This window comes from Heterocephalus glaber, unplaced genomic scaffold (assembly GCF_053883595.1).
Source record: "Heterocephalus glaber isolate CG9 unplaced genomic scaffold, H.glaber_assembly_v1.0 deba00001564, whole genome shotgun sequence".
NCBI classification, from domain to species: Eukaryota; Metazoa; Chordata; class Mammalia; order Rodentia; family Bathyergidae; genus Heterocephalus; species Heterocephalus glaber.
In genome coordinates this window covers 2,768,352-2,796,166 of record NW_028258351.1, presented here as the reverse complement: position 1 = coordinate 2,796,166, position 27,815 = coordinate 2,768,352, and the positions used below count along the sequence as shown (strand labels likewise).

General features: G+C 34.6%; 1 protein-coding gene across 15 annotated transcripts in view; it reads left to right on the top strand.

The window, feature by feature from the left end:
• The window catches only part of Bcas3 (BCAS3 microtubule associated cell migration factor), a 583,853-nt gene that overhangs the window by 206,455 nt on the left and 349,583 nt on the right, over nucleotides 1-27,815 (top strand). For all 15 annotated transcript variants that reach the window (XR_015443252.1, XM_021248678.2, XM_087191873.1 and 12 more), the window contains exon 15: nucleotides 13,977-14,241. Coding sequence is in view for 14 of the 15 variants with exons in the window: in XM_021248678.2 (XP_021104337.1) it covers nucleotides 13,977-14,241 (265 nt within the window). In the remaining variant the exon portion in view is untranslated. The remainder of the gene's footprint in view (nucleotides 1-13,976; nucleotides 14,242-27,815) is intronic.

Below are 27,815 nucleotides of genomic sequence, written 5' to 3'. Positions count from 1 at the left end.
ACTTTTAGTAGCAACCCAGAGCATCCAGTGTATGTTCCTTGTCTATAACTCTATTACATATGAGCATTTGCTGAAAAGCCAGTCCTGTAGAGGTTGTGGCAGTGTCTTTTTAGGGACTACCATTCCCTTCACTTCAGTCCATATTCCCCAGAATATATGTGTTTGCCTTGTGTGAAATACCTTTACCCCATACCAACATACCTAAAAGTCTGAACCAATCACAGCGTAACTTCAAAATGTCTTGAAAATACCATCTCAGAATCTCCAGTCTCATCGTCTAAATCATCCAACTATGATGAACTAACCTAAAACAAACTTTGTTTCCATCTGTGGACTTGTGAAATTACAACTGAGTTTATCTGCTACTAAAATATATTAGGACATTCATGAGACAGACATTCTCCCTTATAAAAGGGAGAAATGGGAAAGAATACATGAGTCACTGGTACCAAAGAAGTTCAAAATCCAGCAGGGGAAATGCCAGGGAATTTCAAGCCTTGATCTTCCTCTGTGGCTTGAGGCTTTGCCCAATTGAACTGTATGTAACTCCATTTTCTTGGCCTGTTGCTCTCCCTACTTTTGCCTTTGGACATGACTTGGGCCTTTATGGCCACATAAATGCCCTTGAACTCATTCATCCATTTTATTTAACAGAGCATCTACATACAGTACCTAAGTGAATGGACATAGTGACTCATTGGCATTGTTTGCCTATCCAGGATTAAAGTGGGACTGATAGCTTTCCATTATTCCCCTGTGCTGGTTGCTCCTTACTTCAGTTAGGCTTCTGTTGTTAGGGTCAGAAAGCTGCCACAGCCCTGTGGATAGCATTATATTTCCTCTTATCTAAGTTGCCAGTGAACCAGGCCTAGGTATTTAATGGGAGCTGTGTGAATAGAGGGCCTGTTGAGTCAGTGGCATTGCCCCAGGCAGTGGAGTAGGAGATAATGTAGGCATAAACCCCAAGATGCCAGGCAGGCTGCACTTTGGAATATACCGTTTCAGTTTCTTTTGCAGTTGTTGTTATGGTCTTTCGCACCTTGTTTGTTCTTGTATTCATGTAGAGCCATCCCAAAGTGGATCTGGAAAGTCAGAGACCTCCGTGGGACAGTTGTTCAGTTGATTAGAACATAGCAAGTTAGTCAGGAGCTGCCTTCTCTGAAAAAGGGAGTGTACTTGGTTGCTTCATCAGGCAGGTGGCGATATTGTACTTGGATAATACCTCTTAGTACTTAGGCAGCCATTAAGCCTTACCTAAACATTTCTTCCTGGAATTCTGTGTTGTTTCTGTTATATGACATGGGAGGGAACTGGAAGCCTGGTAGGTGGTCTGTTGTGAACTTGTCCCACTGTCATCTCAATATAGATGGCCAACGATATCCTCTGACACAAGTGTTTAAGTACAAACAGGTAAGCAATTAATACTCATGCATACATCAACAAAAGTGACAGAAGTACACGAATTGAACTAAGACACTTAATCTTTTATGCCCCAGTCTAGCATATATTTCCTTCTGTGAAAACATGCAATAATGCTTTCAATGAGAGCATTGTCATTTGTTCCTGTGACAGCTTGGCCATTCAACGATGTTATTCCCTATCTAGGTTGCATGGAAGGCAAACTTGTGACTGCGGTAGGGTCAGCTTGGAACTTCGGCCTTTTTTCTCACTGGGCCCTTAGATCCATGACTGGTGTACCTGTGTTGGTGCCACTTCCCTGCCATGAGCAGTATTGTTACTTCCCAGCCTCCAATTCATGTCCGGGCATAGCAGGACACTGATTCTTTCTGTCTCCCCAGCCCCCCTTCCCTCCTTTTCCCCAACACTGACCACAAAGACAACTCTGTAGTCTGTCATTTCTGGGCAGCTCTCATTCTCATTCCAGTGAACATCAGGGAGGCTGCAGCGAGAGACAGGCCCTTAGAGTCTTCTGATCTGCGCTATTACTAAGGCCTCACAGTCACTGTTTTCTTTTTAAATTTTTAAAAATTGAGATGATTATTGTTTCACTTGTACTGTAAGAAATAATACTGAAATATCCTGTGTATACTTTACCCATTTTCCCTCAATGGTCACACTTTACACACTTCCAGTGTAATATCTCATAAACCAGGATGTTGCCCTTGATAGGTCCACCGCTGCTTGCTAGATCACACCAAATTTATACTCATTTGTGTGGTGTATGCATTGTCTTGTGCAGTTTTGGCATGTGTAGGTTTGTGTATTTAACATTACTTTCAAAGTACTGAATAGTTTCCCACGTTGCTCTTTTATGACCGGACCTGCCTCCTCCCGTGGTGGTACATTCACCTGTAAAGGGTATCTAGAATATTTTCAGTGGTCTGTAATAGATATGTGAATAGTTATCATTTCTCTGGCCTAGGTACCAAGCATGTAGCTACATGCTTAGTTTTAGAATTTATACAGAGTCAATGTCTTTAATTTTGACTAGAACCTTTTATAGATACTACTTCTTTGTAAGATAAATGCTTTGCAGTATTTTTCTGCCATCTACCTGACATGGGGTTAAAGAGCTAAAATTTTTTAGTTTAATGAGATCCAATCTGTCAAATTTTTAAGTGGATGATGCTCTTGGTAGTAAGCTAAAGAACTGTTTGCTTCTCTCTGAATTCTGAATGTTTATCTCCTATGTATTTTTCTAAGTTTTATAGTTTTACATTATCAGGGTAGAGTGGCCCCATAAAACCAATTATGAAGTCCTCTTTTCTCTTTTAATTAATAAAAGAGAAAGTCATTAGCTGTATGGCTTTTGAGATGACTTATTTCATCTTAGTTGAATCTGTTAGCTTTTGGTTTTGAAGAGTTGGTCTGTTTTTTCTGTTGTTGAATTTATTTAAGTGGAGTTATTCATAGTATTGTTTTATTTGTTATCTGCTTTAAAAAATCTGGATTTTTAGTGATATCCTATAGCCTTCCTGATAACAAGTGACTTATGTATTTTTGAAGATTTTTGTTTGTTTTATAGCTTTTTCTCTTGTTTTATCTTTCATTAATTTCTGCTCTAGTCTTTATTATTTTCTTCTTTTTGGTTTGTTTGCTATTTCAGTCTTCTTGTTCTTGTTCTTTTCCTTCAGATTTTTTGGGAGTAGAAATTTACAATATTTGATTCTTATTTTCAATTTAAGTACCTAGAAGAATAATTTTTTTGTTTTTTTGGTTTTTTTAATAAGAATAATTTTTTCATCAGTATTATATTAATGTCCTCTCACATATTTTGATATTATATTTTAATTTTTATTGTTTATTTTTAACTCTCATTAAGCATTTTTCTTTGACTTGAGGATTATTTAATGTGTTGTTTAATTACCACTCATATTTAGATATTTTTCCTGCCATTTTTCTCTTACTAATTTGTGTGATTGCTTTTTTTTTAAGTACCGGGGATCGAGCTCAGGTCATTGCGCTTGCGAGTCCGGCAGCGGAACCACTGAGCTAAATCCCCGGCTGTGATTGCATTATTTATTGTCAAGGAACATATACTCTGTATGATTTTGTTTCTTTGAGGAAGAAAAGCTTATCTAAGGGAGTCAAAAGAACTTTCTTTACTACTGACTTTGTGGGCACTTTAAAAAAATACATTATTGGCAAGTATTTTACTTAAACCTAAAGATATTCTTGTAGGCAAAGGTATTTGTATCTCCAGCTTCAGACTCATCAGAAGTGTGAGAGCTTGAATTCAAACCTCGATCTTTCCCATCTTGTAATCATCTTCCCTTTAGATCTTCCTACCTTTTTCTCCTTCCTTCCATGTTTTTCTACTACTCATTTTATCTTTTTCCCCTTGTCTTTTCACTATTGGAATGGCCATGTCACATCCAGTTTAGGGACACTGAAAGTAATTTACAAACTAGATTATTTTAAGCTCTGGTAGAAAGTCTGTTCGGGATTAAAATCTCCATGCGTTTCTATTATAAGGTAAGAACATAACCCTTCTGTGTACTGGAGAGGGCACATTGCTATTCTTAATTGCGAAGAATATTTTGAACTCTTTGTCTTACATAGCAGTATCCCCATTTCACTGATGCACTACTAGCCAACAATTAGATCATTTAAAATAGGCCAGTTACTGTTTTATTTGCTCTGCATATATTAACTCCTTTATCAACAGCAAGTTCCTATTAGTTGACAACTCTTTACGGATATTTTAGGGTTGACAAATTATGTTAGACACTAAGATTCATACTTTAAGATTTCATTCTTTCTCATTCCTTTGGAAAAAAAAAAAAGAATAAAGGAGGAACAGATGTGTCAGTTCCTAAAATGCCTTTTTGCGTAGCTTAGCTTAGCTTAGCTTAGCTTAGCTTACCTTTGCTTTCGTTTGCTTTTTTTTAGACAGAGTCTCTCTGTGTAGTTCAGGCTGGCCTTGAACTCACTATAAAGCCCAAGCTGGCCTTGAACTCGAAGCGATCCTTCTGGTTCAGTCTCCAGATGCTTTGATTACTGGTGTGCACTACCATGTCTGGCTGAGACCCAACATTTTACTGAAAGTGTTTTTAATGATTTTGGGTTTTGTTTTTTTTTTTGGTGCCAGGGATTGAACTCGGCTCCTTGCGGTTGTGAGGCAGGCTGCGGAACCACTGAGCTAAATCCCCGGCCCCTTTAATGATTTTGAAAGATTAAAGTTTTTGAAGTATGTGACAGGGATGTTTCTGAATCTTGTATTTAATTCTTACACACATACTTTCCTTTTTCTATTTCTGTGTATTTTTGTTAACTGTAACCTCATATGTTGGCTTGGACCTTTTCGGCTTAGTTTTTGCTATGTGGCAGTTGTGATGAGTTAGTTTTTTGCTACTTGTGATCAGTTGCCATTTCTGTAAGAAATCTTGGTTTGAGATTTTTTTATTAAAACACTGTCAGCTTTGTGGTTTTTTTTATTAGGGTTGAAGAGGGAGGCATTATTTGAATCATTATGCATATGTTTCTGAGTAAAAAAACTGCATTTAACAATGAGTGTTAAAACAGCTTTTATTTTTGTCATGATACAAGAAGTCTTCAATACAATTGCTCAATGATGCCTTCGATTTTTTTTTTTTGCCCCTTCTTCAAGGCTACTTTAAAATGCCATTTTCTTGGGGCCAGGGATTTAACTCAGTGGTTCTGGCGGCTGCTTTGCAAGCGCAAGGTCCAGAGTTCTATCCTCGGTACCAAAAAAGAAAAAAGCCATTTTCTTGGGCATCATTTCTGAATTCAAGGCGATAGGATGAGAAATGAAGGTATCATCAGGGCTGGTTATTTTATTAGGAAACTTGGCGCTTTCCTAGAATCTGCCAGCCACTTCTTGCTTTTGTCAGACCAGACTGATCACAACTCTGTTGGTACTCACTGTGAGAGAGAATGGCGAGCACATTGGAGTCTGTAGAGAGGTTCTGTGAAGGAGTGCTATTAGGTGAGGGAATGGGCATTAGAGATGAGCGTTGGATTTTCTGTCAGTAATTACATCTCTGTCACAATCGAGATATGGAGCAGCGTTTGACCTGATTTCAGCATTACACAGTGTGTACTTGTCTCAAGATCTCAAATCATATACCATTAATATGTATAATTTTTATGGTTTTTATGTATCAATTAAATAAATTTTTTAGAGGATATAGAATATTTTCCTTATTAGGCCCAGTGTGGTGGTGAATGCCTGTAATCCCAGCTCTTGGGAGGCTGAGGCAGGAGGATCACTCTGAGTTCAAGGCCAGCCTGGGTTACATAGTAAGTGCATTGGTAGCCTGAATTACATCGTGAGACCCTGTATCAAAACAACAAAATGAAACAAAACAAAAGAATATTTTCCTTACCTTAAAAAAAATTATTCCTCCTCTTCTCTGTTTTACTTTTGTGCTAGGCTACCATTTGCTATCACCTTATTTAAAAATTTTTTTCCCATAATTTCTGAGGTTTGGTGTGGAGTTGGAGGGAATGCCATTACTGGTCAGTTTATTTTATAACCATAACATTGCAGTGTTTGGATCAATATTAAGGGAAGTATGAGTGTTCTGAAATAGAGATTTCTTACTTATCATTCCACAACCTACCCTCTCCACCTGCTAAATCACAGTTCTGAGGGTGGAGGCACAGGATCTGCATTTCTTACAAATCATCTAGTTGTTTCTCCCCTCTCCCCCCTCCTCCTCCCTTCTTCTTTTTGGAGACGGGTTCTCCCTAAGTCACTGAATTGTCCAGCCTGACCCTGAACTTGCAGTCCTCCCTGTCAGCCACCCTGAGTGCTGCGGTGTGTGCCACCACGCCCCACTTTACTTTCTTTTTAATCACACTGAAGTCTGAGAATCAAACTTCAAGATTTAGGAGGTTAGAATAGCCCACAATTTTATTGCTGTTATTGATCCAGGTTGTTGATTGTGGTTTTGGGGTAAATTTGCAGCGTTAATTTGGAATTGTATAAGATGGTCATTATTGCATTTTGGATGCTGAAAAAGTAGTAAGAGATCATTCTGTTACTTCATTTCTCTGTTATATATTTTGAGTTTATCCTCTTATGAATTCAACGTAGGGGTTTTAAGTTTTGATAAAGGTTGGAATTTCTAAAATATTTTAGAATTTTATTTTCCATGTGGATATATGCCTGCTTTATTAGATATTTCTTGCTTAAATTTAATTCTAAAACCAGTGAAATATTTTTAAAAAATCATTCACATTGCCCAAAACAGTTATATAAATGAAAATTGTGTGAATGTTGTAAATGTTAAGAAGCTAATACATTAGATTTCTAGAGCCTAATTGGTTTTTGATCATACCATTTTATATCACTACAATGAGAAATGAGTGTAAGATGTTATAAATATGATAAATAATACAGGAAACATTTAAATACTAAACCACATAATATAAATTTTCAAAACAGTTAAATACTCTAATTTTGGGGGGGGGGGAGTTACCGGGGATCGAACTCAGGACCTTGCGCTCGTGAGGCAGGCGCCGGAACCACTGAGCTAAATCCTCAGCAAAACTCTAATTTTTAATTTGTGTCTGTTAGATAAAAATTGGGACATCTTTCTATTTAAACACGCTTAATGATGGTAAGTCCCAATGAGATTTTACTTGGTTTCTCCTTTGTCTGTCACACTTTTATGCTCAATGGAGGGAAACTTAATAAGAACACCTGGTTGTATCATTTATCCATATCGTATTCAAATCTTGTTTAACTTAACCCCAGATGTGTTGGAAGCCGAAATGGGCATGGTTAACACACTAGTTTAGTCTTCCTAATAGCTGCTTATCTTTTCTTCGGGCTTAGGATGTCAGAGGCATCTCTTAAGAGTTCAGGGGCTATGAATTGAAACCTCAGCCTATGAAAAGAGACTATTGGATTTCTCTTTCAGCACTACAGCTAATTTGTGTTCCTTTTAAAAAATTCCAGCTTTATTGAGACATAATTCATATACATAAAGTTCACCATTTTATAGTGTACAGTTTAGTTATTTTTAATGTATTCTCAGAGTTGCCAGGGATGTAGCTCAGTGGCACCCGCACTTGCCTGGCAAGCACAAGGTCCTGAGTTTGATTCCTGGTATGGAAAAAAAAAATAACACAGGTATATTTTCAGAGTTGTACATCAAACACAGCTATCTCTTTGCAGACTGTTTTCATCACTCCAGAATAAACCTGGTCCTTATTAGTAAACACTCATTCCCTCCTGCTGGCCCTTGGCAATTGCTAATCAATGTTTTGTATCTGTAGACTTGCTTATTCTGTACATAGAATCATATGATTTTAGCCTTATGTCTGTGGCATCTTTTACTATGCATAATGTTTCAATTTTAGTCCACCTTTCTCTTTGTGGTTGAATAATATTCCATTGTGTGGATGTACCATAGTTTGCTGATCAATTCATCAGTTGATGGACATTTGCATTGCTTTCAGTTTTTGGCTCTTAAGAATAGAGACTGTTAACGTATAGATTTTCATGTGAGTAGATTTTTTTTTTCTTTTGGGCAACTAGAAGTGAAACTGCTGGGGCACATGATAACTCTGATCTATTTTTTTTATTGGTATTGATATTAGGGATTGAACCTAGGGTCTTATACTGAGGTATACCACTCCAGTCCCACCCCTCCTTTTTAAAATGTTGAGACAAGTTCTTGTTTAGTTGCCCAGGTTGGATGTGAACTTGTGATCCTTCTGTCTCAGCCTCCTAGAGTGCTGAGAATGATTAACATTTTGAAACATTTTCTAAGTGCTTGCACCGTGTACATATCCCCCAAGAAATATATAAGGGTTCTAATTTGTATGCATCCCTCATGAGCACTTATTTTTTTCTTTTTTCTTTTAACCGTACTTATGGGTAAGAAGTGCTGTTTCTGAGGTTTTGATTTACATTTTCCTGGTGTCAATAATTTGGTAACTTTTAATTGAGTTCTTTATATTGTTGAATTGTAAATTATTTAGTTACTAGATCTTTATCAGATGTCTTACAAATACCTCCAGTTTTGTGGTTTGACATTCTAGGTAGTTCCTTTGATGCACAAAAGATTTTAATGTTGAAGTATAATTTATCTACTCTGTCTTGTGTTGCTTTTAGGTGCATGGACTATGTTAGGTGTATATTAATGGAGTAATCTGGTAGACAGATGGTAGTGGTTTAGTCCCTGTTACTAGAAGTGAAAACCGAAATATTTGAACAGTTGGAATATATTTTTATGATAAAATGACAACTATATATATATGGCTTATTAAGTGCTAGGCATTATTTTTAAGTCTTCTACATATTAATTCATTAGACCTAATAACCCTATGAGATTTCTTTATTATGGTTTTTTTTTTTTTTTTTTGGTACCAGGGATCGAACTCAGGTCCTTGTGTTTGCTGAACCACTGAGCTAAATCCCCAGCTTTATTATGGTTTTTATTTTTGCAAATACAGAACTTCAGAGTTGTTAGCTTACTCTCCCGTGGTCATATAGGTAACTAAGCATAGATATATTTACTATTATATACCACCTCTAGGGAAAGCATATAGTAATGTGTAAGGCTTTGTATTTATAGCACTATTTCCCTATGTTTTCACAGCCTTTTATACTAATATTCTTAGATTGCTTTGCATATCAAATAGGCTATTTTAATGTAATCTGATATAAAATTATGTATGGAGGCACATGTGTGTATTTTATTATATGTTTACATGGATAATATAAATCCATTTATGCATTTAGAGATGCTTAGATGTATTTCAAGATATTGAGAAATAGTTGTCTCTGGGTAGTTTGGATTTATGTGCATGTATTTTTTTCACATTTAGATACATTTCTGAAATAATTATGTGTTATTGTATTGAATGTAGCTGTATTCATTTTGAATACCAAATGAAACCAAATGTCTGCACCTGAATTTTTAAATTATGTTTATTATGTTAATCTCATGTTCTTAACCCATGTCATGTGTGGATTCTTCTTTTAGCTTTAGCAAGGATATGTATTTTTTTCATTGTGCTATGTTGATTGTTCTATACCATGTCAATACTAATTTTAAATCTGAGAATATCATACCCTTTGTTAATTCTGATGTTAGGTTTATGAGGCTTTTTCTACTTGGCATTCTTTCTTGACCACAATGTAGATAGTATAATATGATTTGGCAAACTATGGTCTATGGCCCCCTGACTGTTTATTATATTCAGTAGTATCCACCTGAAATGGTTCTAATAGATGAATTTTGCAATGTAATAACATTAACTTTGAACCTCTGTTACACAAAATATTATCCTCCAAAAATGAGTTTCGTTCTTCTCAACAGAAGGCTTATGTTACAAAAATATTACAGCAAATTCATTATATTTTTGAATTTCATTAGTGAAATTTTTCATATATTTTTTCTCTTTTCATTACCGACATATAATACCTTTGGTTTTGCTTCCTTGCCTGCAGAGCCTAAATTTTTACTATTTGACTGTCTATAGAAAAAGTCTGCCAACCTCAGTTCAAGTGTGCCAATCTCAGTCCTTAAAGAAATCCACACTGGTTTGGTGCCCACAGACACCCCCTGCTTCAGTTCAGTAGCATTTTGAAATGTGGCCTGCTGGAAGCACATACGCTGTATCCTTTGCTACCCAAAACTGCTTAGTTCCTGTGTTACAAAGTAATAGTGTTTTCAAAAATAGGGATAGAAATATGTTTGTTTCCTAATTTTGAGAATAGGGTTTTAGACAGTGACAGGATCCTATAGTTTATCTCCTGTTTATCATAAGTGCCTAATCTATACATGGTAAATGTTATTTTCCATGACATTTACTACTACTGTACAACTGAATCAGTGAGACACTCCCATAGAGCTCTCCTGTTTTTTTAAATTAATGTATAACTTTATTATCATTCACTAAACATACACATATACAAAAATTAAAATTATTCAAAGAAAAGCAGTGCAAGGGAAAAAAAACTATAATAATATTCAAATATAATAGAACTCAACCAAAGCAAAAGCGAAAAGTACTTAAACATTTTTCCATATAATTAAAAAAAAATCGCAAGCATTAAGAAGACATCAGAAGATGTGATTTGTTTTAGAAAGATTTTCAAAACTAATACTGAACAAATAGTGGTTTGGAGAAAAAATTCTAATTAACTAGTAGATTCTACATAGGCCAGATTATTTTTTTATTTAAATTTCAATACAGTCATGTGACACATGATGGAAATATAATCTGAGAAATATGTTATTAGGCAATTTCATCCATATGTATCGCAAAGTACCACACAGAGTGCCAACTTCTAAGTGCAAACTGAAAAGGTATACGTCAATCATCTGTGATGGCCCCTTGATGTTATCCAAATACGCAGTTAAACATGAGATACGTGGAGCTGTCCTGTTTTTTGATGAGAAAATGTTAGTTAGAAATACCATGGCTTTTAATAGTATATGAAAAACCACCCGGCTAACTCGTTAATACCAACAGATGTATCTGTTGTCATTCTCTGGGTAGGTGACTTGTTATCCTCTGTAATGTTATGTAAAGGATTTAGTTTCTGTAGTTCGCCTGACAGCTAACATCTTTAGCACCCCTTCTCTGCTCATTCATATATGCTGACATGTCTTCAAGGTCATGCAGCAAAGTCACTTCTTTAATAGCAGTTTTCTGAGTAGCAGTAGGTGGAATTCTGTCTTCTCTGCCTTGATACTGATTGTGAATGCCACCTCATATCACATGTAGTCTTAAAATGAGAGAAGGAAACACCTTTTCATTGATACAAATGTTCCGGAAAAAGATTTTGGAAAACAATGTGGATGGATTATAAATTACTAAATAAGCCTAATGATGTTTTTCTTTATATATTTGATTCTCTCAGGCAGAAGTACATTTGATATTATGATATTAAAAATTTCTGTTACTGTATATCTCTTTTCTAGCTTCTGCTGCTCATACTTTTCTTTTGCACCTCTCCTTTCTTTACTACCATTTTCACTCTTTCTTTCTTTTTTTTTTTGGTACCGGGGATTGAACTCAGGACCTTGTGCTTGCGAGGCAGGCGGCAGCACCACTGAGCTAAATCCCTGGCCTCTTCACTCTTTCTTTTGATAGGATCTTTAAACCATTTTTAAAAGTCTGTTAAACTGAAAATTGTTATAAGCAAACTGCAGAGGTTAAAGTAATCGTGGAACAACTTTTTATGTGAAATGCTGGAATTGTTGGTAAATTTGTCAGCTTTCATGTAGAGTTTCATTTTAACATTAACGTATCATTTTGATCTGTGACGGTAATCTAGAAGAGTAGGCACGTGGCTGAACTTTTAGTTTATCCGTGTATTGGTAATGTTTTTATAGCAGTAGAATCACAGTGAAGTTACCTTGTCTTGCTATATAAGATAAAAATTTTTATTCAAGAGGTTTCAGATCCCTTTCCAAATTTGTACTTCGATGAACACATACACCTTTTATTCATAGTAAATATCTGATATATTAAGATTTTAATCTTGAGTTTAGACTTACTTAAAAATCTGATATATTGGAATGCTTTTCTCTGCTTGAGGAATTTTACTTAATTCATGTTGTTATAATGAAAGTTAATACACCTGACACTCATATATGTTTATACACACAGATACATAGTTTTCATGTGAAATTCTACTCTTTAGATATCCTTATACCTCTATGATTTTCCTTTTATGGATTTCCCTTTGCCTCTGCCTCAACCTCCTTTTTTGTTTATAAAGCACTATTTGACAGTTGTGTGATAGAAATTTTATATACGTCAATGTAGGAAACCTTCTAAAATACTTGTGGACAGCCTTCCTTTTTAGAAGCTATGTGTACAATGCTTAGAACAGGATGATGGATGTAGTTGGTGGTAGAGTGCATGCTAAGTAGGCATGAGACCCTGGGTTGGGTTCCCAGCACACACACCCCACTTTAGAGCAATAGCAAATTTTACTTGACTTTCATTTTATGAAAAAATAAATGGAGATATTTTTGCTCAAGTGTTTACCTTTAGATTGATACTAAGATAGAGATAGTAAATTAAAATTACTACTTCAAATATCAAAGAACTTAATTCAGTGTATAAATCTAAAACAAATTAGTGATTAATTTTCCCTAGATCAGGTCTGTGAGGAGCTAATTGCTTTTGTAAAGTCTCCCAGACCTCAGAACATGACTGTATTCATTCATTTTTATATTTTCTGTTTGTAATGGCAGGACAAGGGCAGCGTTGCATGGGCACATTAGACAGTAGAGATGGTATATTACGCAAAATCCAGTGGCACCTGATTGAAAAACTTTGCCAATCTCTGCAGATATAGAATATCATCTTTGTCGTTATCATGGTTGTTGCTGGGTATATGTTTAGAGTGTTTTTATTCTTTCTTCGGTCTCCCATCGCTGTTCAGGGTGTTTATCCCTGAATATGTAAGAGAATTCCTACCTAACTTTCCTATAGCTACCCACATCCCTACCACTATTCTTCTCCTCTACATTTTGCTTGCAGAACAATTTTTCCAAAATTGAAATCTCATTCCACTACTTCTCAAATAAAACCCAAACTTTTTGGTGACTTCTGTGGAGCTTCTGACATCCTGAAGAACTTACCTACCATTTCTACCTTATATTTGTTTCTAAAATGGAATATCTAAATAGATTCAAATTAGAATGGGTTTCTTATCATACTTAAAACCGAATTCCAGGCTGAGCGTGGTGACACATCTGTGTAATGCTATCAACTCTGGAGACTGAGGCAGCAGGACACAAGATCATGCATGGGCTGCCAAGGCAGCTCCCTGAGACCCTGTGTCAAACTCAAAACAAAACAAAAATAAAATAAATAAACAATGACAAAAAGATAGCTAAATTTCTTGGTCCAGGGGTATTCTAAGAATTTTTCTGTGTAATTATTCCTTATGCGCTAAGTCATTATCTTCTAGTGAGAAGTGAACACCTGTTTATAGAAGCAGAGTCTATAGTTTCCTTCCTTTTTGTGGCCACTGTGCCTGTATACTTGAAAGTTATTTCACTTCCTATATATTATCTCTGAATAAATTTCTTATGTCTTAGCTTCCTATTAAACTGCAATAACGTGGATTTTCATTCCTAGTGTTTAGCATGGTGTCTAATTAGTATTTGAGTAAATGATTGAATTAACAACTTTCACTGTATTATATGACTTAAGTTTTTATCATTCTATGCTTGTTAGAAAATCTTTTAGGAAAATAAGCCTGACTCATCATTTTTGTTACAACTCTATATAAGAAATCGGATGCCTAGATCCTGTTTTCTGACTTGGCACTCCATGCAGGAAGGAACAGAATTCCCTTCTCTAAACTTTATAGATTCCCGACGTGGAGTTTTGATTGACATTCATTGTGAAACTCCTACCGATAAAACAAATTTTTTCATTTACTAACCTATTCTTAGGGAGATTTCAGAATGAGACAATCATTTCTATTACTATTTGGTGATGTGTTATACCCTTAGCAAAATCCACATAATTTCAGCTATTTTTGTATCTTGTCTCATCTCTAGGTTCAGGACATCTGCTTCAGCCATGACTGTCGCTGGGTTGTGGTCAGTACCCTCCGGGGTACCTCGCATGTTTTCCCCATCAACCCTTATGGTGGCCAGCCTTGTGTTCGTACTCATATGTCACCACGAGTAGTGAATCGCATGAGCCGTTTCCAGAAAAGTGCTGGGCTGGAAGAGATTGAACAAGAGCTGACGTCTAAGCAAGGAGGTCGTTGTAGCCCTGTTCCAGGTCTATCGAGCAGCCCTTCTGGCTCACCCCTGCATGGTAAACTTAATTTCTCTCTCTCCACTGCTCCCTTCAACCTTCCTTGACTGCATTTTTAGTTTTAGGGAGCTAAGGTAAAATAAAAATTTTTGCAATCTGTTCATAGAATGACAAGATCTTAAACTCATTTAAAACATTCTTATTTATTAAATCATTAATGAACGCGAGCCATTATAGTAACGATAATCTTTACCATGCTCCCTAACTAAGGATATAAGTTTTGGTATCATGCTTATATAATTTGAACTACTTTCATAACTTTAGAGAACTGATCTACATTTCCACATATGTCTTCTAGAATATTCTGTCTGGAATGGGCCAGTACTATAGTTTATTAAGAAATACTCATTGTTGCAAAAGAATAGTCATTAGTCATGTATACTTTAGATAGAGCAGTCATTTTATTTTATTTTAAAGTACCCTCTGTGGGATTTATGCTGGTACGTTACAGGAAAAAGAAGTAAAGATGTATCTCAGGAATTTATCTGAGATACATCTTTTATTTTATCTCTATTATAGAGCAAATAATTACATAACCACTATACTGGTCAGTCAGTGGAATCTTATCAAAATCTCTTTTCTGTACCCCTTCTCTATAATGTTAAACTATGATTCAGGTTTTTATGGTATTCACTTTCTTTTTTTTTTTGGTACTGGGGATCAAACTCGGATTCTTGTGCTTGTGGGGCAGGCGATGGAACCACTGAGCTAAATCCCCGGCCCTCACTTTCTTATTTTTTATAAATAGTTCTATTTCTAAGGAAGTATCCTAAATGTTGTTTTTCATATTTATATAAATAGAATTATAGAATATTTATATTCTAGTACATTTACTTTTTGGATATTATATTCATAAGATTCATTCATGATATTACAAGTAGATTTAGTTCATTTATTTCTGTTGTTTGCTTTGATAATTGTTCTGTGTGGTGAAAAATTATTTTAGGCAGTATACAAAACAGTTTTAAGTATTTCTAACCTGCCTTGTTTTTTGAGGCTGTGTTTAAAATTCTTTTCTTATTCCTTTGTGGAGATCTGCTTCCATTCATTTATCTTTTCTAATATTGTTCATGTACATTTGTGTGGTTTCTAGTTTGGAGTTTTTCTAATGATGCAATGAAAATTTTTCTACTGTTTCTTGGTATAAATGTATACTTATCTTTGAATGGAAATTCTCAGTCATTACATTGTTAATCTTAATCTTTGTAAGTAATATCAGAGCGATTATACCATTTCAGTCTCATCAGAATGCCTTAAAATGTGGGCATTTGATTACTCTTTTTCCATATTCTTCTTGTTGATAACCATTTTAGGTTTTCAAGATTGAGGTATTGTGCCGAGCATTGCGGCACACGCTTGTAATCCCCTGTACTTAGGTTGCTAAGGTAGGAGGATGACAAGTTCAAGACTGGCTTGGGTAATTTATTGAGCTTCTGTCTCGAAATAAAAAGAGAGATAGTGATAAATTAAGAAGGATTTGTAGTCCTTCTGTTTGTATATCATCAGGGAATATTCTCTTACATGTCTTTTTTTCTCCCATTCTTCCTTTTTCATTCAGCAAACCACATAACAGCTTTTGTTCTAGGCTTTGGGCAGAGTGTGCACAAAAAATTAAGGTTATTCTTGTCCTCCTAAGTCTTTTACTTCAAGAGAAAGACAGACATTAAATGACTATATACAAATACCTTTGAGTATATTTTGGTGAAGGTTGCAAAGTACCAACCAATGAAAGATTGTATCATTTGTAAAAGGACAATAGTTGAAGAGTAATTCTAGATTTCCAAATCAAAGTATACTCCTTCTAGCTTTATTGATTGCATTGTTTTCATTATTTTATAGAAATTTCAAAAAGATTCCACATTCTTTGACAGTACTTAGAATTTTAATTTTCTTCTATATGGCAGGAATTTCAGGAGACATCCCCCCCCCAGTAACACATGTGTTAAAATGTTACTCTCAGAATTTCACCATCATGTGTGTAGATTTTGGAAGCAGAGACATTAAAGTGACAGTCATTTTTCTTCATTTTCTTTCTGTGTCTTACATGTCAAAACAAAATGGGCATTGTTGTTGGTTAGTTCTAAAAATGAAATATTTACCAGTTTGTGTGAGTAAACCTTTAAACAGGGAGGGAGTCATCTTGAAAATGAATCATGTTTTGGCGGTAATACTGTTGTTGTCTGTGCTCTTTTTAGCAAAGTAAAGGAAACTGTTAAATAACAATTGATATAGGGGTGTTTCCTTTTTACTTTTTGGAGGCAATCCAGTTTAGGTTAGGATTATTTTATCTATTTGCCTTTTCCCAGAGGATGTTTATTTATTTGAAATATATTCTTTCTAAATATCTCTTTCATTTCCTAGCTTGTTGCCAGGACCTTAGTGTAGATGAGGACTTCTTAAATTGAAATTCATGGACAGAGACAGGAAAAACAATTCAATCTGTATATTCACTACCCTTTGACCAAAAGTAAGCATTACTTTTCAGTATGAGTATAGAAAACATATGTAATAATGTTAGCAGTACTTATGACATTGTTACCAATAGAAAATACAGATGTTTTCCTATCACAGTGTATATGAAATATATATATGTCTTGAATTACTGAATATTTCTTCAAATATTGTTTATACTTATCATTGCCTTCAAATTATTACATACAATTGTAATATTAAATTGAATTTCTTCTGAATATCACTATACTACATTTTAGCTGTTTTAATATAATCATTTTCATTTTAATTATACACATTATATTCCATGCATTTATGCCTATTATTCAGAAAAGGAATCCACAAATCCACTGTGATGCAACAATGGTTATAAATTTCGGATCATGACCCAGTCATTTTTCCTGTCATACCACAGATATCTCCTCTGTTAACCATAGGATCTACTAGTTTTGTACTTAAAATTATTGTGTCTCACTGTGCTGCTAGAATGTTAGAGAATGTCCCATCTTATTTCTGTCTTTTTGTTCCACTATACCTAGATTTCTGTACTTTTCTATGAATATGCCACATATGTTCATTTTTTCTTTCCTGTATGTGCACTTTTCTTGAAATAATTTTTACTCTTTAGAATGCCTACTCAACTAGCTAAAATATCACTTAATCCCTTAAGTCTTGTCTTGATGTTGTAAATGTGTAAACCTCAGTATGGATATCTGTACATACTTCTATCCTATGTAATACGGGAATTATTCATGTCCGCACCTCATATTATATTGACTTCCATAATGACAGAGGCTTTTTTGTTTTTATCTTGGCACTTTACATATTAGTTGGTAAAATGTAGACTCTAAGGCTTTTACCATCTTTAAATGTTATTTTAAGAAAAACAAATGGAGGGCCGGGGATTTAGCTCAGTGGTTCCACCACCTGTCTCTCAAGCACAAGGTCTCGAGTTTGATCCCTGGTAGCAAAAAAAAGAAAGAAAGAAAGACAAGTGTGATTTAAATCATTACTTGCCAGAAAGAAGAAATTTTCATTTGTAATGATTCCAGGTTTCATTTTAATATATGTAAGATACAATCATTTGTTGAGCAACTATGAATTACTGTGTTATGTCTAGGCATTGTTTTGAGCTCTACGAATACAAAAGTGAACAAAAATGGAAAATGTCCCTGTTTCTATGCAGCCATGGAGAAAAGGAAAGAGTGGAAATAGAATAGGAAATGCCTGGAGAGGATGGCTATTTCAAATTAGTATCCTTTTTGTAGGCCTTTACCGAAATGATGACATTTCAGCAGAAAATGGAAGTGAGAAAGAAAATGATGCAGATACTGGTGGGAATATGCCAGGAATTTTCAAAAAAAAGCAAGGAGGCAAAAAAACAGTAAGATGCTTAACAGGTGATGAGCTCAGAGCGGGTAATGTGGCCAGGTTGTGTCAGCCTTTGACTTAGGGAGAAGGGAAGGCTATGGAGGGTTTGGAGAATAAGGTTGAAGTGATAAAACAGTTTTTGACACGATTCAAGTGGACATCTGTATGGAGAAAGCGTAGTCTCTAAGTGGACAAGGTAGAAACCTAGTGAAACCACTTAGTAGAATATTGGAACAATCCAGGCAAGAGAAGATGAGGTTTGGAGCAGGTTGTTTATAGTGAGGTTGGCCAAAGTCACTGGATACTTGATTTCTTTTTTATAGTAGGACCACCAGTGTTTCTGGTTCATTTATGATCAAGTGTGAAAGAACAGATGAGTCAAGGTGACTAGTAAGGCTTTTTACCTGAGTAACTAGAAGAGTGGGGTTGCCATCAACTGAAGTAAAGAATGCTATAGGTAAAGCAGATTTGTGGATGGGGACAGGAAGAGGAGTTTTTGACATGTTAAATAATTGTATCTTTGGCGCCTAGTAATGTCAGTTATCTGTGCCTCAGATTCACTGGAAAGCATTCATTTATATGGAGACAAATGTTTGGAAGGCATAGACCATAGTTAAAACTGAAAGCAGGATGAGATGGCCTGATGCGGGATTATAAATGAGAGGTGCCCTGGAACTGACCCTGGGGCTCTCCAACAATGGAAAAGCATGTATGAGAAGTCTTAGAGGCCAAGTAAATAAAATTTGGGAGTGTGTGTGTGAAGGAGAAGGGAATAATGAATGTGTTAGATTCTACTGATAGGCCAGTGCAGGTAAGAAGTAAAAAAATGACAGCATTAAATTTTTCATGTAGGAGATACGTGACTTTTGTTCTAACAGTTTTGGTGGACTAGTGGAGGCATCATTTGAGGAGATTTTAGTAAGAAGGGGAATTGGCAATATCACTTTTTTTTTAGCGTCTGTGCCCAGTATTCATTTTCCCACTCTGAAACTGTTTATAGCCTTCATTTGATGGTTTATTGTAATTATTTATTTTTGTTGATCGGGAGTTTTCTAGATACAGACCACATCATAATTGTAAATAGAAAGCAACCACATATTGCAGCCTTATATGATTTCACCTACTTGCAAGAATCAATAATAATGTGATGTTTCTTGACTTCTCTTTTCACATTATTGTTTACTTGTGGACTGAAGTTTCCATGAGTATGTTTTAATTTTTGCCAAGGAAAATCAATCATGTGCACTGTAGCTCTGCTTTAAATTTTATGCCTCATATGACATAGAATATATAAATAGTATAAAATGTTAAATGGGGGAAAATCTTCTTTTAGCATAGTTTAGTACCTAGGTTTTTGCTGATTTTATGGATTTTATTGTCTTAGCTCGGATGCAGTCTTATTTCCAGTTATTTTAGAATGCAACATTTTCTTGGTGAATTTGTTTTCCTTTTAATCCTTCTATTATCCTTTAAAAAATTTTGACATTGAGTGCACACCAAAATCAGATGTATTTTAAATATTTTTCATGACGTTTGTTGGTAGTTTCTCAGAGATAGCAGAAGAGTTCTTTATATGGAAAGTGTAAGGAAAAGAGTGGCTTTCATGAAAACAAGATATTTTCTTTTTAAAATCACTAATTGGAGAAACTGTCTCTTAGAAAAAATAGTATAACTATTGTTTTCAAATAGATTTTAATTTTTAGAAGAGCTTTAGTTTCATAGCAAAATTGAGAAGGTAGTACAGGTACCATTGTTTGGGGAGAAAATCAACTAACCTGTGGAAACTCTTTAAAAATTCCAAATGTTATAATACCTATAAATTACACTTTTACATTACAGTAATTCTAAAGTATACTTTTAAACTTCTACAAGTGCTTTATTAATTATACTATTCAGATATTTTATGTTTTGCTTGTATTTCCTTTTGTGAATGCTATAATTTTTCTCTGTAAATTTGGCTTTAAAATAAATGTCTATTAATGTACTTAGCACTTGAAGCTAAGCCAGAATATTATTTTTTATTTTGCTTTTTGCTTCTCATGAAATATTTTTTTGTTGTTTTTCTTTTTGGTGCTGGGGATTGAACTCGGGTTCTTGTGCTTGCGCAGCAGACAGCGAAACCACTGAACTAAATCCCTGGCCCCTCGTGAAATATTTTTATGAAATATGTATATGTACTTTCTATGTATTTTCTTACATTAGTAAATTTATGCACATCACTTCAAAATAGTTTTGGTTTTAAATGGTTAATGAGACAAGCCTCTAGAGGGCAATATTTTCTCAGCTTTTCTATAATTGCAATAAAGGCAAGCTAGTATGAATGTGGGAATACTGTGAATGTTGATGTCTTATCAGATCTTATAATAATCCCTCTTTCTTTTTATTATGTTTTCCGTGATTTATTTCTTAAAGTCTTCTTAGAGAATTGGCCTTTGGTAATATATTACTACTAATTAGTATCTTCTTTGAGTATTCCATCTAAATACCTAGTTCCTATAAATGTATTTAGATAGTGGAATAGAAGCAAATCTTTCAGTTATAATAATAGGATAAGTAGTTTCAATGTGTTCTAAAAGGTATTTCTTTGTTTTTCTGTATATTGCAATTCAAGGATTTTTTAATCTGAATACTATGCTACCAAAGTGATGAAATTCCATGTTGAGTCACTGAATCATTATTATGGCCCATAATCTCTTTCCTTTTCTGTTAACATTGTGTGGCATTGATTGTTGTGATTTGTTTTTTAAAGCAAATTTTATTTTTTATCAAACAAATATATATATTCATTATAGAAATCAAATACCATCATTTTCTAATGAAATACAAGGGATTTTCTTGCTCTGCCATCCCTGTCCATGCTGTCATTTCCCAAAGGCCTCTTCTTTCAACTTTTCGTAAAATTTTTTAGCTGTTTTTTTTGCTCCCCACTTTCTGGAAATCCTTTTAGTTAAATAATAGATCTACTATATTGGACTTCTAACTTTTTGTTAAAAAGTTTTTATTTTATGAGGGTATTTCTATAACTTCCAATCTTGTTGCAATTTCATTTCTGAAATGTTTTTAATATGCTTTTATTTGAATGTTTCTTTTAATAGTACTTCCTTTGCTTAATTGTTTGTCTGTTTGTCTACCTATTTATTTTGCATACTGGAGATTGAACCCAGGATCTTTGTACTGAGCTACAACTCCAGCTGTTTTAAATTTTCTTATTTTCATACAGGTTCTTGAGATACATCTAAGTTGCTCAGACTGGGCACCAACTTGTGATGCTCCTGCTCATCACCATGCCAGGCTCTTTTTCTTGTTTTAAAGATGTCCATATTATTTAGTTCTTTGAGAGAGAGTTTTTTAAATACGCTTTTGCTCCTTGTATTCTTTATTTCCTCCAAATTCCTTGTTTACAGTTTGTTTGATATTTTTGTTTCATATTAGAATAGTGGTTCTCAGCTCTGATTTTACATTTGTACTTAACCTAGGTAGATTCAAGAAGTATTAATGATAAAGCTTCATCAGACTGATTAAGCTACAGTACTGACGTCAGTGTCTGGGAATTCTTGACTGATCATTCTTATTTTTAATTTTATTATTAGCTCATTTTTGTTCATCTAATCAAGAACTCAGTAGTAAGGAATTGATTGGGAGCTCTTTAAATGTAGAAAGGGCAATACCAACATAATAGGGCCCATAGGTAGGTCTGCGCATGTAATAGTTACTATCTTTTCACTTAGCTTCATCAGTTTCCTCATAAAGGAATCTTTCTCTTTTCTGTATAGGATGATGCTGGAGTAGTGAAGACTTTTTGGCAGTAAACTTAAAAGTTGGTTTTCAGGGAGTCGAAGGAGTTACAGGGATTTGAAGAATCCACTTGTATATTAATGTTGTCTTTTCAGGAAGGAGAATAGTTAAGAATTATGGTCTGATCCCAGTGAAATAGAAATATTTCTATGGAAACTTGAAAATGAAATTTTTAGTTATTGGAGAAAAAAAGTAAAAACTATGTATTAATAACCAATGTGGTATAAGGGATTGAATGTTTACCTTTATGTACTCATCAAAAGGTGATCTGAAATATTTTTTCAGTACTTGGTTTTGAAAAAAATTAGAGGAGGAGAAGCAGGAGGGCAACCAGTGTCTTGATGATAGAGACAAATAAATAGATTTAGAAATTATCATTTTTTCTCTTGAGTTTTCAAGACCTTGCGCTTGCCAGGCAGGCGCAGTGCCACTGAGCTATATCCTTGGCCCTAGGAATTATCATTCTTAAGTGTAACAGACATAAATGGTCTTGAGGTTTAAAATCTGAGCAGGAGTTAGAAGTTTGCTGTTGATAGTTGTAATCTACCAAATGTTAAAAAGACAGATCAGTGCTATACCATGTTTCTGTGTATTGAGAAATAGAAACTCTGATGGTTCTTAGAATAATAGAGTAAATGGCATTTTGAATTTGGAGGAAGGTGAGGAAGGGAAAAGGATTTAAGGTTCATTGAAAGAGTTATTCACATTGGGTGATTTGTTTTTGCAGGTGAGAATATTGAAGTTATAAGGAGGCACTAGAGAAAAAGTATTTCGGAATGGACAGAGGAATTAATGTGGCATTTGTTCTTGGCATCTTCAGTAGAGATAGGCTATTCCATTTTTGATGTGAAGAGCAATTTCTGAGAGGGAATATTTACTAAATTTTCAGTGCTATGTCATTCCAGTCAAATTTTGGAGGGAACTGAAATGTGTCTACATTTGATAAAATCATGGATGAGGGAAAATATGAAGTGATAGAGCTAGCAGAGAATCACAGGGAAACAGGAGTCATTTTTTTCATGGTATCACACCGCTTTGTGGGTTTTATGATGAAAGCTTTTCCACAGAAGAAATTTTTATGTATGTGGATAAATTTACAGGTATGCTTTTGGAAAAGTAAAGTTAGAAGACCAGGACTTGAATGAATTATTAGTGTTCATATAATGTGCCAAGGTTAAATTCTTTATTGTTATCAATTCTTTTCATAAGTCTTTGAATAATTTAGGCAGCACAATTGAATATTGGTTTCTACTTTTTCTTGTGCAGAATATGTAAGCATATTTTGATGGAAAGATATAAGTGTTTTGAAACTGGAAATAAAATATATGTGACTATAAAAGAGTTTTTTTTATTCCTGTTGTCAAAAATGCTGATTTGGCCCTTTTGCACTATACTCCCATCTTTGCATGGTTGTTAAATTCTGTTGCTTTTTCCCATCTGAAGGAAATGCATCTTTGACACTTCTCATGACCTGAGTCATGATGCTGAAATAGAGCCAAAAAATATTCTTAACAGTCATGGGTAATAAGAAGGAAGGCTTCTGTTGGGGTGGGGTGGGGAGGGACAACTGGAGGAGCTGGAGGCTGCGGGAGAAGAGAGTCTTTGCTATTTTGGTTTATATCTATTTGCTTATTAGGAGAGTTTCTTACACTTTACTGTGATGCTTGTTCTTCAGGGAGATACCGTGGTTTTAATATTTAATCATTCTTAAAGTCCACAATGTTCAATGTAATTGAAAAAGACAAGTTCTTCAAATGTTAAATCATTTTTTAGTTCTCCATGTCCTAAGAAAATACACTTTATATATTGCAATTAGTTAAATGCTTCATCTTATTACAGAGTTTTTTGTTTTTTTGTTTTTTTTGTTTTTTTGGTACCGGGGATCGAACTCCAGTCCTTGCGCTTGTGCAGCAGGCGGCAAAACCACTGAGCCAAATCCCCGGCCCAGCAGAGTTTAAAAAATTTCTGAGCCAACTCTCCATACTGCTACATGTTCTCCTGTTTACCAAAGTTTTATTTGTTTAATCAGGCAGATAGGATTCTATATTTTTTTCTTTGAAAAGTGGAATGCTTCTGTTAGGTCTGCTGATATGATACAAAATTTATTATGAGATAAGTGTCAGAAAGTTGTGTATAGAGTACTGTTAAAAATAATTTTCATGAGACGTTATACTTTGGGCAGCCCATCTTATTCCATATTTGGTCTAAGGGATCTTAGATTATGCTTTTAATTCTGATTTTTTTTCAGTAGGGTTAAAGTCTTTAGTTAGTTCCGCCACTATATTTGAGCTTCTTTCAGAGGAGTTGGAAACATGTGTTTTAATTTGACAGTTTACATATCAAGGTAAAAGGCCCACCATCTTTTTATTATTTTTTATTTTACAAAGAATTTGTTTTGTCCCCTCTAGTGTTAAATAGATTATCATCTATTCATATATATTTATTTGTGTAAGGACAGTCTTGTTTACAGTTTTTTATTTTTCATTGTTGAACATGTATAAAACTATAATCCTAATACTTAAAACGAGTTATAATTGCTAAAACTTTAAAATATCAAGAACACTACCTCCTAATAAATTTTATTCATCCTAGAACCATGGAGTACCCTAGGAATAATAAAGTAACAAACTTCCCACTTTTAGGGAGATTTTATTCATTCAGTTTATAAATTGAATTGACTGTGATTCAGATTAAATTGTATAATATTTTTAGGCAGATTTTTGTATTTCAGTAGAAGTCTTTTTAGCTACTTCTGTTGCTTTTCCTCCTTTGTATTTTAAATCTTATGAACATTGTCTTTAACTCTTGATTTCATCTCCTTTTCTCACTTTTTTCCACATAACAGTTTGACATTCTTTGTTCTAGTTACATTAGTGCCTTTTTGGAGAAATATATGCTAAACTTACTCTACTTATGATTTTAGCAATAGTAATTATTTCTTTATGATTTTTTATTTTTATGTATGAATTTTCTAAATTGAGTTTATTTTAGCTTTAAATAAAGGAAAATACTTAAAATTACATATTATGATAGCCTCCACATTAAGAATAATAATGAACAGGTAAGAATGTATTAAGAATAAAAAAGGAAAACCTTTTAGCAAATGATTCATTAAATTATTTATATATAAAGTAAATGTGACCATAAATAATTAGTTAATAATTAATACAGTATCATTCCCTTCAAAGTGCAGTTTTAATTCTAATGGCATTTAATAAACAGTAGTACAAAACATTATGTAGGCTTTGTTTGCTATTGTAAGAATTAATTATAATAGTATTAGTAACCTCAATTCTTATCTTGAAAAAAATTGGATTCTTGTTTTGAAGTCCATTTTGTGGGAATTTCTTTAACTTTTCTACCTTTTCACGCTTGTCCAAAGTACCAGTAATGGTGTATATGGTGACTTGATCTGCTTACTTGGAAAAAGCAACAAGTGTTTTTCCTTGAAATGCATAAAATGTTGCAATGTTTTTACATTATCATTTATTGCCTCCAAAAGAAAGTTGTAAGAAAAATCATGTTGGAATTATCCTTGAACATTTTGTCTTTAATCACATTTCCTAAATTGTTAGTTGTGTTAATAGTCTTTTAAAATATGTCTCTGTGTGTTTGTGTGTCCACACACTTATAAAATTCATTTTCTTTTAATTGTGTGTTCTATTCTCCTTGGCTCCTGTGAACAAGCATTGCTTCCGCCCAGCTTGGTATGTGGGTCAGAAGGCACTGTTTCTCACCAGGGCGCTGCTGTTTCCTTTTCCTACTTCAGTAGATTACAGATTATACTGGAACATGCCTGAGAAAAGGTCAAAAAGGAGGGTGAAAGTCCTGGAACTGCAGCTGGGAAACTTGTCATTCTCATCTAGGAAAGCGGAAGGGAAAGGGAGAGAGAGGCTCCCATTCCCAACCAAAAGCAACCCACATGTAGGAAATTCCCATTTGCATAGGATACTGTTTGTATATTCTAAAAGGATTTTGACTTTGATTAAGTAATTATTGAGAGTTAGGTTGAAAAAGCTTTAATGTTAAATTAGATGGGAAGCAAGAACTAAGCAGCTTTTAAAGTTTCAGAGTCCACATTTTCAGTGATTGTTTCGACACAGGCTTCCATTGTACTCCTTTGAAAGAGTCAAGAAGTCAACTTTTCAACCAAGGAATTAACGTAAACTCCTTGGTAAAGTTTGGATTTTTATTCCTCTCAATTCTACAGCAGGATATTAAAAGCAGACTGAATGTTTTGGTCTTCAATGGAATGCAAAATGCATACAAAAAACTCTGCAGAACTCTTTACTCAGGTTTTTCTTTAGGAAAGATACGATGTGGGGAACAGAACATCTTTATGACATTTTAGAGGTAGGGAAAACACTGGAAAGAGGACAAAGATAATAGAAAATTTGGGGAATAGGGCCATTTCTGTAGATTTGTCTTTTTTTGGGGTGTCAGGGATCTCAACTGACATCACGTTTCGGTGTTACTTTCAACTGCAAGAGTTCAAAACAGACCAGAGACACTGACTGGGTGTTTTATATCCTAGAACTATAGTGGACCTTTGGGAAAGTGTGTGAGAGATGATGAGGACAGAATTTGGGACAATTCAAAAGATTTAAGTATACTGAATTTTATGAAGGTTTCTATCATCAACCTTGAAAATTCATGTGCCTGAGTAAGGTTTGAGTCCACGATAAGAATGGTTAAAGTCAGAGGAGAGGACGACCTGGTAATAGCAGGCTCCCATGGGGCACCAATAACACTGCCTCCTTTCCTTTTGCTCTTTTGCAAATGAATCAGTACCTGTTTATCTCCAAGTCCCAAAGGACAACAAAAGGACAGTTCTTCTTTATCCTCCAAATGCTTAATTTGGCGGACATTATTGGAGTTCTTAGTTTTTCACACATTCCTTTCTTAAAGAAACTTCCTTTGACCCTCATTGGCGACAGTCTGCAACTTGTGCTTCTAGAAGCCTGTAAAATTTTTTCTTGGACTTTTTGATCTGTAACTGTTATCCTTTGAGTGCTTAATATGTTTTGAGGAGATAATATTCCCTTTGGTTCACAATATAAAGTAGTGAAATGTTTTAGAGGTTGAAAGAAAGCATATAATTTCACCCTAACTTATTTTTGTCTTGTTTGCATTGATGAAAAATACATATATATACACAGTACACTGATAATAACTAAGATTTAGCATAATCTGAAATGTTCAACAATTTTAGGGTCTTGCTTACTTTAGAAATTTCTTGCAATTGGCAGTTTGCCACATTCACATGTTCTCACATCACTGCATTCAGAAGCTAAGAATACCAACCTGGCAGCTTCTGCACAGAGAGTAAAGATAAAAAAAGAAAGGAGTCTAGCTTTCCAGCCACATTACCTGGGAGTTGCTGCTGATGTCTTTTCCACAAATGTCCAACTTTGTCAAAGCCCAGTAAATCTTGGAAAGTTTATTTTCCTTGTAGCATCTGTGTTTTATAATGGGTCTTTTAATTTGTTTTTACTTTGTCTGCAGGGATTTCTTTTGTCCGGAGTTTTCAGACTCTGTCTTTTTTCCTTTTCTTTTTTTCCTGTGGAAGTGAGTCTGTTAATGATGACTGGTTTGGGAATATGCCCCTCTGCAAAGCTGACCTGACAAGCTGTTCCTCCAGTGCAGCAACAAAGCCCATTGTTATTTTCTCTGTTCACTTTTATCTTCAACTCATTTTTCCTTTGTATTTTTATAGTAGAAAATGTCTGGGAAAACGTAATTTTGGACAATGCATAAAGTGGCATTTTGTAGTTAACAAAACTTTTAGTAAACAAATCATACCACATCAGTCTCCCATATGCAGACAGTGATACTTGAGGAGGTTGACGGTACCAGTTCCACAGAGTACCAGGTACCTGCAATTGTTCCTTATCCCAGAGGTAGCAGGGTTGAAAGAAGAGTATCTGGGGCTGTTTTCTCAATTCCATTTACAGTGA